At 38.3% G+C, this 17,596-nt stretch overlaps 5 protein-coding genes across 5 annotated transcripts; 3 read left to right on the top strand and 2 right to left on the bottom strand.

The window, feature by feature from the left end:
* Positions 1-78: 78 nt before the first annotated feature.
* Positions 79-1,214, bottom strand: TRIREDRAFT_56469 (uncharacterized protein; the record flags this gene model as incomplete). Its single annotated transcript, XM_006962730.1, has 2 exons — positions 79-1,011; positions 1,098-1,214. 2 exons carry the CDS (start codon positions 1,212-1,214, stop codon positions 79-81), a joined length of 1,050 nt encoding a protein of 349 aa, XP_006962792.1.
* A 3,146-nt stretch (positions 1,215-4,360) lies between these two features.
* On the top strand, positions 4,361-5,794 carry TRIREDRAFT_57091 (uncharacterized protein; the record flags this gene model as incomplete). Its single annotated transcript, XM_006962964.1, has 3 exons — positions 4,361-4,729; positions 4,808-5,105; positions 5,163-5,794. Coding segments are annotated over 3 exons (1,299 nt in total), but the record flags the coding sequence as incomplete, so codon positions are not given.
* Positions 5,795-6,993: 1,199 nt separating this feature from the next.
* On the bottom strand, positions 6,994-7,626 carry TRIREDRAFT_57140 (uncharacterized protein; the record flags this gene model as incomplete). The annotated part of the gene is made up of 1 exon (XM_006962729.1): positions 6,994-7,626. One exon carries the CDS (start codon positions 7,624-7,626, stop codon positions 6,994-6,996), a length of 633 nt encoding a protein of 210 aa, XP_006962791.1.
* Positions 7,627-8,568: 942 nt separating this feature from the next.
* Positions 8,569-9,802, top strand: TRIREDRAFT_104577 (uncharacterized protein; the record flags this gene model as incomplete). The annotated part of the gene is made up of 7 exons (XM_006962963.1): positions 8,569-8,625; positions 8,667-8,687; positions 8,853-9,103; positions 9,232-9,242; positions 9,375-9,387; positions 9,663-9,671; positions 9,800-9,802. Coding segments are annotated over 7 exons (363 nt in total), but the record flags the coding sequence as incomplete, so codon positions are not given.
* Positions 9,803-11,336: 1,534 nt separating this feature from the next.
* TRIREDRAFT_104576 (uncharacterized protein) lies at positions 11,337-17,517 on the top strand (the record flags this gene model as incomplete). Its single annotated transcript, XM_006962962.1, has 25 exons — positions 11,337-11,345; positions 11,776-11,791; positions 12,035-12,037; positions 12,118-12,125; positions 12,272-12,282; positions 12,493-12,514; positions 12,984-12,985; positions 13,095-13,105; positions 13,309-13,359; positions 13,441-13,449; positions 13,544-13,577; positions 13,973-13,999; positions 14,326-14,337; positions 14,390-14,412; positions 14,573-14,587; positions 15,849-15,862; positions 16,059-16,070; positions 16,350-16,364; positions 16,397-16,414; positions 16,512-16,516; positions 16,637-16,647; positions 16,951-16,962; positions 17,226-17,232; positions 17,352-17,383; positions 17,510-17,517. The coding sequence occupies 25 exons, from the start codon at positions 11,337-11,339 to the stop codon at positions 17,515-17,517; spliced, it is 387 nt and encodes a 128-aa protein (XP_006963024.1).
* Positions 17,518-17,596: the final 79 nt, after the last annotated feature.

The raw sequence follows: 17,596 nt of genomic DNA, 5'->3' as shown, positions 1-17,596 counted from the left end.
AACACACGACCTGAACAAGCTTCTCGAAGACCCTCCAGCCAGCGACGCAGAAGTCGTGGCGCCAGATGCGGTCCCGAGTCAGGTCGCAACAGGTTGCACCGCCGGCGTCGTCTCCCCTGTGCCCCCCGTGGATCGTATCTCGTCGCCCACAATGTCCTTCCGGCCGTCGCGAAAGTCCCGCATCAGAGACAAGAAGATGGAGTTTTGCCACTTCTCGCCGCTCTCGTGCTTGACCGCGTCGAGCAGCTTCTCGGCGGCTTCGGCGACGGCAGACTTGCCGTTCTGCGCATCTGCCGGCTCCTTTTCCAGCTCCGGCTCCGGTTCGGGTTCATGAAGTTGCTCTCGCTCCAGCTGCGGTCCTTGTTCCTGCTGCTCCAGGGCGGGCGATAGGTCGAGCTCCGGCTCTTTGGAATCGAGCGACAGGGCGCCCATCTCGAGCGTTTCGACATGCGTCTGCCGCGAAGCCTCGATGGCGGCGGCTACGGCTTCGCTCTCCTCCAGCTCGCGGGCAATCTGGTCCATGGCGGCGTCCACCTCCTGCATGTTGCCCGCCGCGTGAGCCGACATCCACCGTGACATTTCCTGGTCAAAATCCGGCTCCGCCACCGCGCCTACCGGCTGGCTGAATACGGACTGACCAAAGGCAGAGGCAAAGTTTGGCTGCGCAAAGGCAGACTGGAAGCTCGTCTGGGTCGCTGGCGAATGGCTCATCTGGCGGGCTGGCGCCAGTGTTGGCGCTGGCGCCCGCTGCTGCTGGCTCGTGAAGCGGTTGAAGTCGGCGGCCCAGTTGCTCGCGGTAGATGCTGGCGCTGGAGTCTGCATATGCATGGGGCTGGAGAAGCTGGGATGGGCTGCTGCGTGTGGTGGCGCGACTTGTGCAAAGGGTAGCGAGGGCGTCAGTCTGGTCGCGGCATCGCTCTCGAAGCCAGGTAGGGCAGAAGCGCTGCCCATGAAGGCACCAAAGGCATCTTGCTGGGCCTGGGCGGAGTGCAGCTGTGAAGAGCGAAATGACTGGCAGTAGAGGTCAGTATTCTGATGAGAGTCCGTGATTTAGGATCATTAATGGCTGGCTGGAAGTGAACTGGGGAAGTGCTCACGCTCTGGCCAAGAGCTCCTCGGCTCACATGTCTGTCTTGGTGGTGGCTGAGATCGCGAGACTGGTGGTCGACGAGGCGCTTGAAGGGCGTAGAGCCGCTGCAGGAAGCGTCTTCCATGTTCGCTGCTGCTGTCTTTGTGATGAACTGATAGTTTGTATGCCTCTCCTTTCTCTAGGGGTGCAGGTAATGTGTTGAGAGTGTAGTTGTAGATGTATAAGAGGACGGGAGGCGTCACAATGGTTGTTGCAAGGTAAGGTATGGCGGTTATAGAGGGGCCGTGCTGGCAATAGCCTCGGCGAAACCGGGGGTGGCGGCTCCGGATACTTTGGAAGTACTGTACACCTAGGTCTAGAGCAATATTGTCCTTGAGCCTCTTTCGAGATCCAAGTTCAGCTCTCGATGATCACAGGTATGACTACAAGATAGTGAGATTGTTTGAAAAAAAAAAGGAAGTAAGTACATTCTGAAATGATTAGTGCATCTGAATATAGAAAAATAAAGTGCCATTCGGTCTTTGTAGGCCATTGGTTTGGCCGAGGTGCAATGCCGAGAGAGTGGATGCGAGTTTAGACGCGATCCGGATAGGTACCGTTGGGGTAATTGGTATATCAACGGGCATGTGACTGCGAATCGGACGTTGAAGTTGGATTATGTAATCATCTTGCTGACAATCGAGTTATGATAAGCGGAGATGCTCGTATTGCCATGATATTAAATCGAGCTTCTAGAAGGAAACATTGCGGTTGAAAGATACATAGGCTTACAAGATGTATGGAATACTCATTGACATGTTTTACAGTTATTTGCCAATCGAGTTACTAGTAGTATGATGAGCGCGTTCCTTTTGCAATGGAACAAGGATTGTTCAGATAGCGATAGTCCAGTCTCAGTGATCTCTATTACAAACTGGCGTCAACCATTGAAAGCGACATGAAGCCACAGAAGTATAAGATAAACTTCATTCCCATGCGAGCTGCATATGTAAGCATTTCTGGCAGGAAACATGATATAGACAGGCGTCCTCTTCTCAACAGATTTTATCTTAATACCTCCTTGGAGCGGGGAAGCCGTCGAATTAAACACCCGGGCACCGGCAACAGCAACAGGGGCCATTGACCAGCTCAGGAGACCAGGCAGTGCTACGGATTACCAATTTGGCAAGATCTGTGATATTGTGACAGCAGAAAACGGCCAGACCTTCGTTCAGGCACTGTTGATGCCCGCTGGTATGCGGCAACATTCTTTAGCCGGGAGGGGTCGTCGGAACGTGGGTTCATGTTGACTTGCACGCGGCGCTTGTATTCCGTTGCACGTCCCTTATACTAGGTAGTAGTATGAGCAAGGTCTGGCTTACCTCGTTGAAGCCTTCCAGTATCAGGAATACGATTTCAGAGACAGCCCTGGAGGTATGTGTCAGTTTGAATTACTAGGCGGATGTCCGGGACAAGCTGCATGGCCTCTGCTTTTCCCGCTGCGCTACATACATGAACTTGTGCCGTGTGTATCCACACAGTCCATCTCCATTCACTTTAGGTAGGTAGCCTTGTTGAAGAGTCTGACGCTGACGGTCTATATGACTTGTCCTCGTATATTCGCGTTCATCTTGTCAATCCACGAAGCAACTAGTATCACAGAGAAACTTGTATTATATATACAGGTAGGGCGCGCGACAGTCCGACCTAAGGAGTCGTAGAGGTAAGGGACTCGTACTCGGCATACAGACGGGTCCTTGTCAGCTACAGGGAGCCCTCAAAGGACACTTAGGGCCAGGCAGAGATGGTGCCAAGCAATCGGGACCAGCCGACGCTCTCAAATTTCGATATTAATCAATCGTGACAGTCAGGCTTCCGGCTGCCTCCTAGACGGGGAGGTATGTAGCAACAATATCAACTAATAAGGGGTATGTATACTGAAAGGATGTTGAATTCAATATCATTCCAATACCTGACGCGATCGATAAGGAAGCAGCAGCAGGTGCATAGGTAATGGTGTCCAACCTCGAACCAAGATCGCAAGTCTCTCAAGCTCATGCTGTGCTGTCAGCGTGCATGTACTCTGTCCTCGCGACTCCAACGGCCACCAAGTACCTCCTCCCGGCATCTGCCACACTCCCCCCTGAATTGCTTGGGCTTCCAGGGCCAAGAGGGCCCAGACCCCTGCTGGAGGCTTCCCCGACAGGCGCCTGATGACCCTGAGACTAACGCCCGACACTCCGTCGAGCGCCCCCTTGCAGGTACTTGTGCCAGCAGTGCATTTTGTTAGCATTTACATTGACATTGACATGGACGATTCAGGATTGATGACAGTCACCATCTCGCCCAATTGGCAGCAGGTGCTACCGGGACGGATCAGGTAACGACTCGAGATGTCCACCCGTGGACGTCTTTTCTCCTTCATACCATAATCTCTCTTCAGTTCTCTGCTACCAACTCCAATCCTCCGCCTCTCCTGCGAACTCCCCGGACAGCAATTCACGCCTCTTCACAGTGCCAGTCCTACGCCCATCTCCACCCGATCATCAGCGCCAAAAAAGAAAGTGACCCAATCTCCATTCTAGCTGCATCGCTGGAGCGGAGAGCGTCCATGGCCAAACCCCGGTCGAGCCCAAAGAAGCAGGACGGCAGCCAACCAGATCCCGGACATGGGCGTCGACAAGGGCACGGCACGAGCACGAGCCCATAGCGGACAGGACGTGAACTGCACTGAACCCCGTCCGGACGCCCCTTCATTAGCATTACAGTACCTACCTGTTATTCCTTGTACATACTTGCACTGCTGCTGCTGCTGGTGGTATTATTCCTGCTATTACTACCACCACTACAAGTAGCATTAACACTGCTCGCACGAGGACTATGTCCGCCAACCCTCATCCCCAATCCCTCTCTCAGCCTCATCCTCAGTCCTCGTCTTCTCAGTCTTCTCAGTCTCAGTCTCACCCTCAGTCCCAATCTCGCGCCGACCCCAGTACGCGCCCTCGACGCCGCTCCTCCATCGCCATCGACACCGCCGTGACCGAGCCCTTCCCCGACTTCTCTCCCTCCGTCGTCACCTCGGCCGAGTACGGTCAAGAAGGCGCCTCCACGAGCGCGTCCGTACAATCTTCGGCATATGCCCTCGCGGGAATCGCTTCCTCACCAGTGGCTTCCTCGCGCATCGGCGGACGGCCGGGCGAGAGCGCGGACATAGAGATGGAGCCCATTGTAGGACACAGGAGACGCAAGAGCAGCGCTCTCAACATGCCCACAGCCGCCCCGGCAAGGCCAATGGCTGCCGGGACTGGAGGCCGAAAGCACCTTTCGGCTGGCCTGTCCGATCGCTCAGACTTGCTGGAGGAACATGTCGGGAGTGGCAGCACTTCAGCCGGCTCTGGAAACGACGACGAAGCGAGGGGGAGGCCCAGTTTCAGCGACGACGACCTACACAGCGACGAAGAGACGGGATTGAGCAGCAAGGAGCGCGCCCGGAGGCAGAAGAAGCGCCGGAAAATCACCCAGCTGGGCCAGCGCATTGCGCGCGACAAGAGCATATCGGCAGAAGAGCGCCACGAGGCAGACAAGGACGTTGTCAAGAAGCTGATTATCAACGTTGTCCTGATCCTGCTATGGTACTTTTTCTCTCTGTCAATCTCGTTGGTAAGTGCGCTTGCTTCTGCAAACCAGAGTTGCCCCTTTCATATGTGACAGTGTTGTGTCTGACAGACATGCTTGCAGTACAACAAGTGGATGTTTGATAGAGATCGCCTCAACTTTGCTTTCCCCCTCTTTACCACATCCATGCACATGCTCGTGCAATTCATCCTCTCAGCCCTCGTCCTCTTCTTCATCCCTTCCCTGCGACCACAGCGATCCCACACATCCGACATGGGCAGATCTCGGCACGAGACGGAAGCAAGCTCGACCATGTCCAAGTTCTTTTATCTCACAAGGGTCGGGCCCTGCGGTGCTGCGACTGGGCTGGATATTGGGCTGGGAAACACATCGCTCAAGTTCATTAGCCTGACGTTTTACAGTGAGTTCCGTATGACTTTCTGGCATTCGCGTCTCTTGACTAACAGATCCCCTCAAGCCATGTGCAAGTCCTCCTCTCTCGCATTCGTTCTCCTTTTCGCATTCGCCTTTGGCCTCGAGAAGCCCACCTGGCGCCTGGTTGCCATCATTGCAACCATGACAATGGGCGTCATCCTCATGGTGTTTGGCGAAGTCGAGTTCAAGCTCGGCGGCTTCCTCCTCGTCATTTCAGCAGCCTTCTTCTCCGGCTTCCGCTGGGGCCTGACCCAGATCCTGCTCCTCCGCAACCCCGCGACGTCGAACCCCTTTTCCAGCATCTTCTTCCTTACGCCCGTCATGTTCGTGACCTTGTTCTCCATTGCCATCCCGGTCGAAGGCTTCGGGCCCCTCTGGGAAGGCCTCAAGGCCATCAGCGCCGAATGGGGCACCTTTATGACGCCCCTGTTTCTTCTGTTCCCAGGATGCATCGCCTTTTGCATGACGGCATCCGAGTTTGCCCTACTGCAGCGTACATCCGTCGTCACGCTATCAATTGCCGGCATTTTCAAGGAGGTCGTCACCATCTCGGCCGCCTCCGTCGTCTTCAAGGACAAGCTCACTCTCGTCAACTTCATCGGCCTCGTCACCACCATGCTGGCCATCATTGCCTACAACTACGTCAAGATCAGCAAGATGCGTGAGGAGGCACAGGTGCAGGTGCATGTTCGCGTCACTGACGTCGATGCCGGCATGAGCACCAGCGCCAGCGACTTTGAGAACGACGACAGCGCCGAAGAGACGGCCGGCCTGCTCCAGCAGGACATGGAAAGGGGCAACGCGTTGGTCACGTCTGACGGCGACATCCAGCCTAATGGTTTACGGTCGTCGACCTCTCACCATAACAGGGATATGTCAAGGGACCGCCTACTTAGGAGGGACAGCTAGGCGATATATTACATATGCAGAATGAGAGGTCCTACACAAGTTGCCCTCGATCCGTCATTCTGTCAAGATGATGTCTGCTTTCTTTACTCCTTTACGTATACGCAAATTTACTGGCAAAAGGAGTCTGTATCTGCCATCGTTATTCCGGCATCGAAAGGGAAGATTTGGTCCGGGGATGGAATTGCGCTGGGAACACATAAACTCACCTTTCATATTGATTCCTTTTCTTTTTTTCCTTTTGTTTTTTCCGTCATTGTGTTGGTTGTCAAGTTTTACTGAGAATTTTGTCGTGCTTCTGTTGTTCAGGGACCTATCGGCGAGAAGAAAGAACGCAGGGATGCCAAAGAAGAGCAGAAAGAGAGACACATAGAGAGACGGGAAGACAGAGAGACGGGAAGACAGAGAGACGGGAAGAGATGGGCAACAAGAAGAGACGGAGAACTGGAAGAGCAAGAGAATCGGAAACGGGAGGACGACAAGAGAGGGAGATGAAGAGCTGGTTATTTTTGACGCAGATCAATCAGCATGCATACATGACGGGAGACAGCATAGACAAGACGGCTAGAGCACAGCAAGAGCAGAAACAGATACCCCATGTGGAATATAAAGGTGTATGCTGGGCTGGATGAGGAGACGATTTCTGATTGATTTTGGTATTCATTATATAGAGAGAAAGAGCCGAGGCTGTAAATACGTGCATTGTTTCTAAGCAGTTCAAAGCTATCCTCGCTTTAAAACCCTTGGAAGAAGCCCCTTTCTTTTTGTGTACGTGCCATGAGCGGGTATGTCCTGAATCCAGCCCTTCTTTTCCTCCAAACGCCATTGTGCAGATGCATATGCAATAACTATCAGATCATGACGAAGAATATCAAGCTTTTGCGGTTTCACAAGACGCCAAATCAACATTTCGATAGCCCGCATATCCTAATCCCTCTCTCCCCAAACTCCAACCCGCCCCCCCCAACTTAACCCAAAAGTCGCAAGCCATTCTTCGTCTTCTGTCCGCTCTTCGTCACGCCACCACCGGACTTGGGACCGAGATTCGGCTCGTGGCCGCCGGCGCCAGAGCCGCTCCCGGGATTGCCGCTCTGGTGGCTGCCCTTTTTGTTCTTGTTGTTGCCGTTGGGCTTCTTCTTGATGGTGGTGGCCTTGATCTCGGTGTTGGCCTTTTTGACGACGACGGGGTGGCTCTGGATGTACTTGCCGTGCATCTCCTTGGCCGCCTGGAAGAAGTCGTCTGCGTCGCTGAAGCTGACGAAGCCGTATCCCTTGGACTTGGTGGTGCGCTTGTCGCGAATGACTCTCGCCTTTTGCACCGACTTCCACCGGCTAAAGGCCTTGAGCAGCGACTCGTCTGTCGTCTCTCCCGCCAGGTTTCCCACAAACAGGCGGAGATGAGAGGGATCCCATTCCAGCAGTGTGTCGTCGGTCCACTTCTTGCCACCGCCCTCCCGGACGACCGTCTTCTTCTTGTCCGTCTGCGCAGCCGGGTCGACAACCTCCGGCTTCGGGTACTCTGGCACGGGAATTGGCTTGCCGTCCTTGTCGGTCTCGCGGGGCCCGTAAGCACTCTGCCACTGGGCTATCTGGGCTGCCATGTCCGGGTCATAGTCGGGACCGGCCATGGCGGGGGCAGCCGCGGCAGCAGCCGCGGCAGCACCAGGCGTGGGGAACGGGTTCTGGATGCGCGGTGCTGCCTGGTACGACTGGGCCTGGTACTGCGAGGTGGCCTGGTACTGCGAGGAGGCCTGGTACTGAGAGGCGGCCTGGTACGGCTGTGCCTGGTACGACGGGGCCTGGTACGACTGAGCGCCGTGGTGAGGCTGCGGCTGGGAATATGCACTAGCGGCATAGCCTTGCGTCTGCGGCGGCGGTTGAGAATAGGTCGGGAGTTGCTGAGGGTACGAATACGCCGCGACAGACTGGTTCATGCCCATCGCCTGGGGGTAGCCGGGGTAATGCGCGCCATAGTGGGCGGCTGTATTGGCTGCTGCTGGATAGCCCGGGACGTTTGTTGCTCGCGCGGAGCTGGCGCTCGAGTACGACGACGGTGAGGCGGCGGCGGGAGGCTGGTTCGAAGGGTTGAAGCTCGATCTGAAGCCGGGCCTCGAGCTGGCGGCAGCGGCAGCGGCGGCGGCGGGGGGTCTCGCAGGAAGGTTCGTGCCTGGAGGTGGTGGATGTGACATGATGAACACCCCGTCGCTTCTTCTTTGTGTGTCTTTTTTCTAGACGTAGGTATGGGAGGTCGCGCAAAGCTGTGCAAAGTGACAACGTACCTTTGAGCGGTCCCCAGCTCAAAAGGTTTCCCCACTGTTTGCAGACCGGTTCTGCTGGTGATTACGGAGCGGGTTCGAGGTCGTCAAGTGGTTTTCTTGTCGAGAGAATTGCAGGACGACTTGAACAGCATGTGGGCGGTTTGGCAGCTGGTTGTTGATATCACAGGCGATTCGAGAAAATCGGCGAGGCAACGGATTGGGTCACGTGATGAGAAATTGCTGGCCGAGAGTTTCAAGTTGCTGGCAGTCATGTGACGTCAACAGTACAATGGCAACTGCCAGACTTGAGGAAGGACCTGGGAGTTCTTTGCGGCATGACAGGTAGGTACTTATTATGTTATGTACTACTACCAACTTGGAAGTGCCTAACATTCAAAGAGCACGTAGGTACGGACAATGAATGCATTCCATGGCAGCATCACGAACCACGGTGACCGCTATCAGAGCAAATCAAGACATGATGGATCAAGTAACAGCCGTGAACTCTTCACAATGACCTCACGTTTCGCCCGAGCTGTCTCTCAATAGTACTACTAGTATCATCACAGCGGCAAAGTATTACTTCGGACGAGCATGCGAGAAGACGGCCAATGATTGGTCCTCGTGTGCCAAACAGACCAGCACCCTCTTGCGCAGAGAGACCCAACGGCGCCGGTTCACCGTCTGTGGTCCGATAAACGGGGATCGGCTGAAAAGACCCGCACGCTCGGGCGCAGGCAAGAAAAAAAAAGCGCCTCGGATCGGTGGTGCAGAGGCTGTTTGTGTGAATGACGCTGTGCGAGCTGGATTCTTTTCCATGGTATATACCTACCTTACTGGGAAAAGGTGTAATCTTGCTAGACTTGTAAAAGGACTATAAGCTTACAGATTTTATAAAGGTTACAGCGCTTATACCTGCATATATTAATTTATAAGTAAGGAATATAGTCTTGCTTACAGTAAGTAAGAGATTCTATTTCTAGTAATTCTTAATTAAGAAGATATAATAAGGTATATTATAAATAAGAGGCTATAAGTCTAATTATACTAGTTTTTTTAGTATTTTTTAATACTAAATATAATTTTTAAAGTATTAAGGCTATAGTCTAGGTTATAATATAATTATATAATTAACTTATATAGTAAGCTAGGAATAAATAAGTTAAGATAACTAAAAAAAAAGAATAGTATATAATAAAAAGCCTAGTAGTAGATAATTAAGGCAGTTATAAAGAAAAAGATATAAAGGCTAGTAATAGTAGTAAAGTAGATAAAAATAAAAATATAAGCTTTATAAAGTTATAAGTATTATAATAAAAGCCTAAAAAGGAAAGATTTTTTAATAAAATTATAAATGCTAAGCTACTTTATCCTTTTAGTTATTAATAGTATAGCTTTTTTAGTTTATAGCTATATTAGTAAGAGTCTTTTTAGTATTTATATTTATTTACTAACTATTATTAGTATTATTAAAACTAAATAATAAGTATTAATCTTATTTATAATGCATTAATAGTAAGTTATTATAAGTTACTTTTAAATAATAGCCACTACTGCTAGTGTTATTACTATAATAACTTAAGTTACTAAATTAACTAAATATACTAAAAGCATTAAAAAGGCCTAATATATTAAATACTAATATAGTAATAAAAAAATATTAAGAAAATTACTATTATTTACTAAAAGTTAAGGTTTAGTATAGCTTTAAAAAGTTAGTACTTACTAGTAATTTAATAACCTAGGCTAGTTAAGGTATATATAAAGCTAGAGGTAAAGGCAGAGGCTTATTATCTTAAATATTATTTTATAAGAATTAGTTAGTATATACTATCCTAACCTTCTTAATTAAATTTTCTATTTAAATAAATAAATTAAGGTTAATATTATTAAAGCATTACTTAAAAGCTAAAGCTTAGTAGGTTTTTTAAATTTCCTTATATATATTAAGATCTTAGTAGAGCTGGCCAGCCTTTTTAATTATTTAATTCTTAATAGTAATTAAGTAAAAGACTATAGGCACTAGAGTTATTATTATAAAGCAGAAGAAATAAAATATAAAACCTCTTTTATTAAAAAAAGTAGTATTATAGTTAATTAAATATTTAATATATTTATAAACTGCCTAAAAGGTAACCTTATTTAATTATAAAAGTAGGATACTATATATTTACTTTTTAAACTTTAGTAAGTAAGTATTTTATAATATAAGCTAGATAATATTATCTTTCTTAATAAGAAAATTTATATACTAGGGTAGTATATACTTTTATAAGAATTTATTTTAGTAATTAATATAGTAGGCATAAGCTTTATCTTAAAAAGAGTTAATATTATAAGCAGAGAGTTAAATATTTATAAATATCTAGAAGATTATATTTATAATAAATACACTATAGTAAAATATAAACTAGTTTTATTAATATTTTATATTAAGCTTAAAGAATAAAGATTTATACTCTGCTTAAAGAAGCTAGCTAAGTTAAGGCATTATACTTAAGGGTCCCTTAATTTTAATAGCTTAATCCTGCTATTATATTATAGTAATTTTAAACTTTTTTATCTTAGTATTATATTTAAGTTAAATATAAGGCGTATCTTTAAGTAGCTTAATATTTACTTTAGACAGTTTAAGAAATAGCTAAGGCTATTTTTTTAAAATAGGCTTAATAAAAGGACTAGTAGTAATAGTATATACTATAATAAATAATATTTAAGAGAATTACACTTATTATTATGCTTAAGCCTAAAGGCTTTAGCTGCTGGCTTATATTATATGCCTAATTTAATATAGCTAGCTTATTTAAGCAGTTATACTTAATATATAAGCAGTAGTAGGAAGCCTGCTACTAAGTGTTTAAAGTAACTAGCTAAATAAAGACTTTTAAAATATAAAAGCCTAGTAAGACTAAGAGCCTTATATAAATAATTAATATATTTAGAAAGGCTAGTGTATTTAAGAAAACTATTATAATAGAGTTATATATAGGCTACTGTAGCTTATAAGGTTTAGGTTTATAAAATAAAAGCTAAAAGCTAAATACTAAAGCTATATGCCTAGTGTTAGTAGTTATATATATAGCTATAAAGCTAGTGTTAGTATAATAAATAGGCATATAAAAGATAGAGGGAGATAATAAATTAATTAAAATTATCTTAAAGGACTAATTATAATAAGTAATAAAGGCATAGCTTATAAAGCTAAAGCTAGTTATATGCCTTATTTAATAAATAGTAACCTTATATATTAGCTGCTATTTTTTAATAAGGCAGATAGATATTATAGCAGGGTATATAATCTTAGCTATCTTATTAAGATAAAAGATAACTATAATTTTTACTAGCTTAACTAACTTTAGGATAGGCTAAGCTAGGCTAGGTCTTATTAACTAGTTTATTTAAACTAAGCTAGGCTAGATTAACTAAATTAGCTAGGCTAAGCTAGGCTAAATTAGGCTTAGGATTTAGTAATTTAAGATAATAATTATATAGGCTATTAAAAAGCAGGGTTATTTAAGAAACCTTTAAAGGGTGGCTTACTATTATAGCCTTTTTAACCTTTATAGCTATTATAAGCCTAGTTACTTTAGTCTGCTATATTTAAAGCACTTAGAAGATCTTAACTATAAATATATAGCTATATATATTAATTTAGTAAAAATAAAATATAAGTAATAAATAATATAGGATAATATACCTAGTGCATTAAGTTAAATTAAGATTCTAATATTTATTAAACTAATATATTTAGTAAGTAAATAGCTAAGAGAAAGGAGATAGCTAAGGGCTTAAGGATAAATAGTAATATAAAAATAAAGATAAAAAGTAAAAGAGATATAAAGGTAAGAAAATAAAAAGAGATAAAGGATAAAAAAATAAATTAAGTAAAGGGTTAAGGGAATAAGAGTGCTTTATAAGCAGAGGCCTATTTATTTTTATAAAAAATTTTTATTATATTTACTACTGCGCTTATTAATACAGCTGCTAGCTAAGCATAAAGTAAGCTTAAAGTAAAGATGCTTTATATTAAATTAATAAAGGATACTGCAGTAAATAAATATAAATAGTATAAATTATAAGGAAATACTAGACTTCCTTCTCTTACTAAAGCATTCCTCTTATTAACTAGCTTATAATTATCTTTTTACTTATTTACTGCTTTTATTTTTATTAATAAAAGTAAGCTTTATATTATAATTTAAAATAAAGTAAGGCAGTAAATTACCTAAAAGTAAGCTTATTATAAAGTTAATATAAATTATAGGCATATTTAGTAGCTTTACTATTATTTAATTAGTTAATAAGGAGGCCTATTACTATAGCCTAGGTCTTAAATTTAGCGCTAATTAAGTAAGACTATCTAGCTTTAATAAATATAGCAGGTATACTTTTAAAATCTCCTTCCTTTTAAAGATAAAGCAGCTAGCCTCCCCTTTTTATTTTATTACTTATTACTTATTACTCTGCCTTACTTAACTTCCTTTATATTTAGTGCTTTCTTTATTCTTTTATTAATAATAAAGGACTAATATAATAATACTATAAAAGAGCTAATATATTAAGGTCCTTAATAATCTTAAACTAAGCCTGTTATAATAGTATTAATATGCTGCTTAGCAGCTATTTAATAATATTAAAGATATTAAAGTTTAGCTATTAAAGATATAAAAAAGTAGTAATATCTTAAAGGCTAATAATAGCAGTAAGTATATAAATATTACAGATACCTTTAATTATTTTAATAATAATATAGAGATTAATTTAAATAGTATAAAGCATATGCTTAATAATATATTTAAAAATTCTCTTAGTATAACTAAAGGTAAGTTTTACTAAATTATAACCTAAGTTTTAAAGTACTAACTATGCATTTAGGTATTATTAACTTTAATAACTTAAAGCCTAATATCCTTAATCTTAAAAATTAAAATATACTGCCTACTAGCTTTAATAGCGCTAAGCTATAAGGAGCTAGAGACTATAATAATATTCTTATTAATATCTTTTTACTATTAAATATTATAGCTTTTAATAAGAATATTAAGTTTAAGGAGGAGGAGGAGGCAGCCTTACCTAGTATAATTAAAGCTATTATAAAGATAATTCTTAAAAATACTAAACTAAAAGATATAGCAGTAGCTATTATAAAAGCTATAGTAAAGATAAGTAACTTATTTATCCTACTTTTATATTACTAGAATTAGTTTATTAAGCTTTTAAAATTTAAAATTAGCTTTAGTTTATTAATATATATCTTTAGCCTTAATTATATATAGTATGCTATATTATAAAAGGTAATAGCCTTACTTTATAATAGCTTTAGTTAGCTATTGCCTTAAGTTTAAGCACTACTAAACTAACTTTTAACACTTAAGGCTAAGATTATTTAAAGATTCCCTCTTTTATATATATATAAGGCTGCTATACTGCTTTAACTTAAGAAGTTACTTACTAAATATATATTTTATAAAAAAGAAGAATATAATAATACTAGTAAGGAGATTATAGCAGACCTTTACTTTATTAACTTAATAAGTCTATTTAATATATTTATAGTATTAAATATTATTAAAAATATATATATAAGCCTAGTGTATTTTATTAATAAGCTAGTAAAGCTATACTACTTTTATAATTAGGCCTCCTTAATATATATTATATTTAGTAAATTTACTTATATTTTAAATAGTAACCTTAACTACTGCAGGCAGCTAAAGTAAGTTATAGTTATTTTCTTATTAGACTTTATCTTATATTACTATATAAATTAAAAGTATATATATTAAAATGCTATTAAAGATAACCTTAATAATACTTATATTAGCTAAGTATATAATATTAGTAAGGACTATTATTTATTTTATTATACTATTAACTAAGGTAATATTATATTATAAATATAAAAGGCATATAAGCTAGCTTATATAAGAAATTTAGAAAAGCTGCTTATATACTTTTTTAAGAATAATAAGTTAATTACTTAAGTTAATAATAAGTTCCTTCTTAACCTTACTTTAACTTTTATACCTAAAACTTACCTAGTTATATATACTAGTAAGAAAATTAATATTAATTATTTTTAAGAAGAGATATATAATAACCTTAGCCTAGCAGTTATTAAAGGTAAAGGTAAGGCTAAAGCTAAGCTATTATACCTTAAATACACTTATATACCTTATATTACTAAGCAGCCTATTATTATTTATTAAGGATTTTAAGATAATAAAAGCATTATTCTGCTCTGCTATATATATCCTATTAAGGCTAAGCTAAAGCTTAAAGCTTATAGTAAAGAATTATTTAAGTAAGGATAGGATTTTAAAACTAATTTAATAATCTTATACCTTATTATAGTTTTTATTAATAGCTTTAGTTTATATTATAATTTATATAAGTCTTTTATTAGTATATATACTATTATAGTAGCCTTAAATAGTAAAGACTAATATAAATAAGCTAATATCTTTTTAATTACCTTAAGCCTATATAGTTTAAATTTTAATAATACTATTAACGCCCTTTAATTACTTAGCTAACTTAACTATAAAATATAAATAATAATTAGTAAATAGAATATTATTATTTATATTTTAATATTATACTATATTAGTAATATACTATAATAAGATAAAAACTCTAGCTTTAAAGGCCTTAAGGCGCTTAAGTTTTACTATTTCTATTATATTAAACAGCAAGCTATTAAGTTAAAGTAACTAAGTAATATTCTTAATTTTAATATTATTACTTATAAATAGTACTATTATTAACTTACTGCTATATATTAGCATTATAGCTTAATTAAAACTAGGGTTTTATAATATTTATATACCTCTTAATAAGGATTATTAAATAAGCTACTAACCTTACTAAAGCTTAGCTTTACTTTTAACCTTATTCTATCTTAGCCCCTTAATTTAGTATACTTTAAATTAAATAGTATAATTAAACTAATATATAGAATTTTACTAAATAAAATCCTTATAAATCTAGTATTAAAAAAATATATTAAAAAGCTTTATTACTAGCTATTTCTATTAGACTAAGAATAACTATAGTTATTAATATACTATCTTTAAAGCTACTCTCTAGCTGCTTATGCCTGCTAGTTTATTATTATATTAAGTCTCCTCTACTATTAGTTATAGCTATATTATATTTATCCTTTATTTATAAAAAAGGCTTTTAGCTATTTTATAACTTATAATTAAAAGCTTATTATTAATTTTATTATAAGGGCATTTACTAAGCTTGCTTAGTTAAATAGTATGCTAATAGAATTAAAGGTTTTATATAGTAACTAGTAGAATATAGTTAATATTATTTTTAAAAGTAATTAATATTATTAAAAGCTATATTTATATATATTATACTTAATTAGCGCTAATTTTTATACCTATAGTTAATTTAATTTATGCTAGCTATTAGTTATATTAACCTAACTTTATTAAGCATTTATTAAAATAACTATATATATTTAACTATTAGCAGGACCTAGTTTTATAATACCTTTACTATTATTATTACTAGTTATATTAAGTTATAAGAAAGATGCTATAAAATAATAGTAAGAGGCACTAAAGTAAGTAAGGCAATATATATATAATATAATATGCCTAAATATTTATATTAGTATATACTACCTAGCTATTATAAAAAAGTATACTCTGCTTATAAATATTAATATATTACTAAGTAAGAATTAGTATAAGTATATTTTATAATATAAGCATTTATTTAGGCATATAGCTAAAGTGCTAATAACACCTTTTAAATAGTTTAAGAAAAAGGTATATAAAACTAACTATATAAATATTAAGAAACTACTTTTAGTAAAGGTTAATATATAAATAACTATTTATTTTTTACTTTATAATGCGTTTTATTATAAAAATAGTAAATTAATATATTAAATAAGTCTTCTTTATAAGAAATACTTTATATTACTAAATGCTATATTACCTTATATAAATTAGCAGGATATAATTAAGGATAAGAAAGCTAAGTTTAAGTTAGATATAAACTTTAGTATTAATACTAACTATTAATAAGTAACTATTATTAAATAGGTTTTAGTTAAGATAGTATAATTAATTAGCTATACTATTAATACTAGCTAATATCTGCTTATAAAGTATAATAATATAAAGCAGCACTTTTATATAAAGCTATACTAGGTATATATTAATAAATACTGCTAATTTAAGATTTACCTTTTTAATAATAAATAGATATAGTAATTAAATAAGTTTATATTTATAAATAAATATATATAGTGCAGTTAGTTTTATTAAATAGTTTTTAAAGCATTTTATATATAGTTATTTATAATAATAAGGCTATTACTAACTTTTAGTAAGCGCTTAAGTTAGTATTATTAATAACTTAGCATTTTCTGCTTTATTTATTAATATCTTACTTAAAAAGACTGCTTTTATTACTAGACTTGCAATTCTATCTCTATTAATTAAATAAAATAAAAGAATAAAGTTATAAAAAGCATAGACCTTATATACACTAAGATATTACTAATTAAAGTCTTAAAAATCTACTATTACTATATATAGGCTTTAAATTTTAATATATATTATTATTATATTAATATATAACACTATTATAGTATTAACCTTTATTAAGGAATAGAGGCTAATTAATATATATTTAAAATAGGGAACTTTAATAGTATATATTTACTTATAGTAACTTTATATAATTTTATAAAGATAAATTAGCCTAGGTTAACTAGATCTTTATTTATAAACTTAGTAATTACTATATTTTTATTATATTAATGCCTGCTAAAATCTTAAAGGAATATAATGCAGTTTTAGGATTATATAAAGTTATACTTTATTAAGATATGCCTTTAATTATTAGCATTAACGCTATTAAGCTTAAAAAGGTTTATATAGTTTAAATTAACTCTTATAGTATAAGAGTTTTAGTTAACTAGTAAGTTAAGTGGCTGTAATAATTATATTTACTTTTATAAGTTATTATAAGTATAGCATTCCTTTAATTAAGATACCTTACTTTATAAGTGCTTATATACTAATAATTATATTAAATAGTATATCTTATAGCTATAAAAATAATATCCTAGGTATATAAATATTAATTTTAATATCTTAATTATATAATATTATTAAGTCTTTTAGTTATTTTTATTCTTAATAGTATATTTATATCTATTACTATTTTAAGAATCTTACTGCTAATAACTAATTAGTAACTTAAGAATAGTATATTATAAGTATTAAGAAAAAAAGGTTTATATTACTCTTACCCTTATTTAGTATAAGTAATTACTAATATT

This window comes from Trichoderma reesei (assembly GCF_000167675.1).
Source record: "Trichoderma reesei QM6a unplaced genomic scaffold TRIREscaffold_3, whole genome shotgun sequence".
NCBI lineage: Eukaryota > Fungi > Ascomycota > Sordariomycetes > Hypocreales > Hypocreaceae > Trichoderma > Trichoderma reesei.
This window is presented reverse-complemented; position numbering and strand designations above follow the sequence as displayed.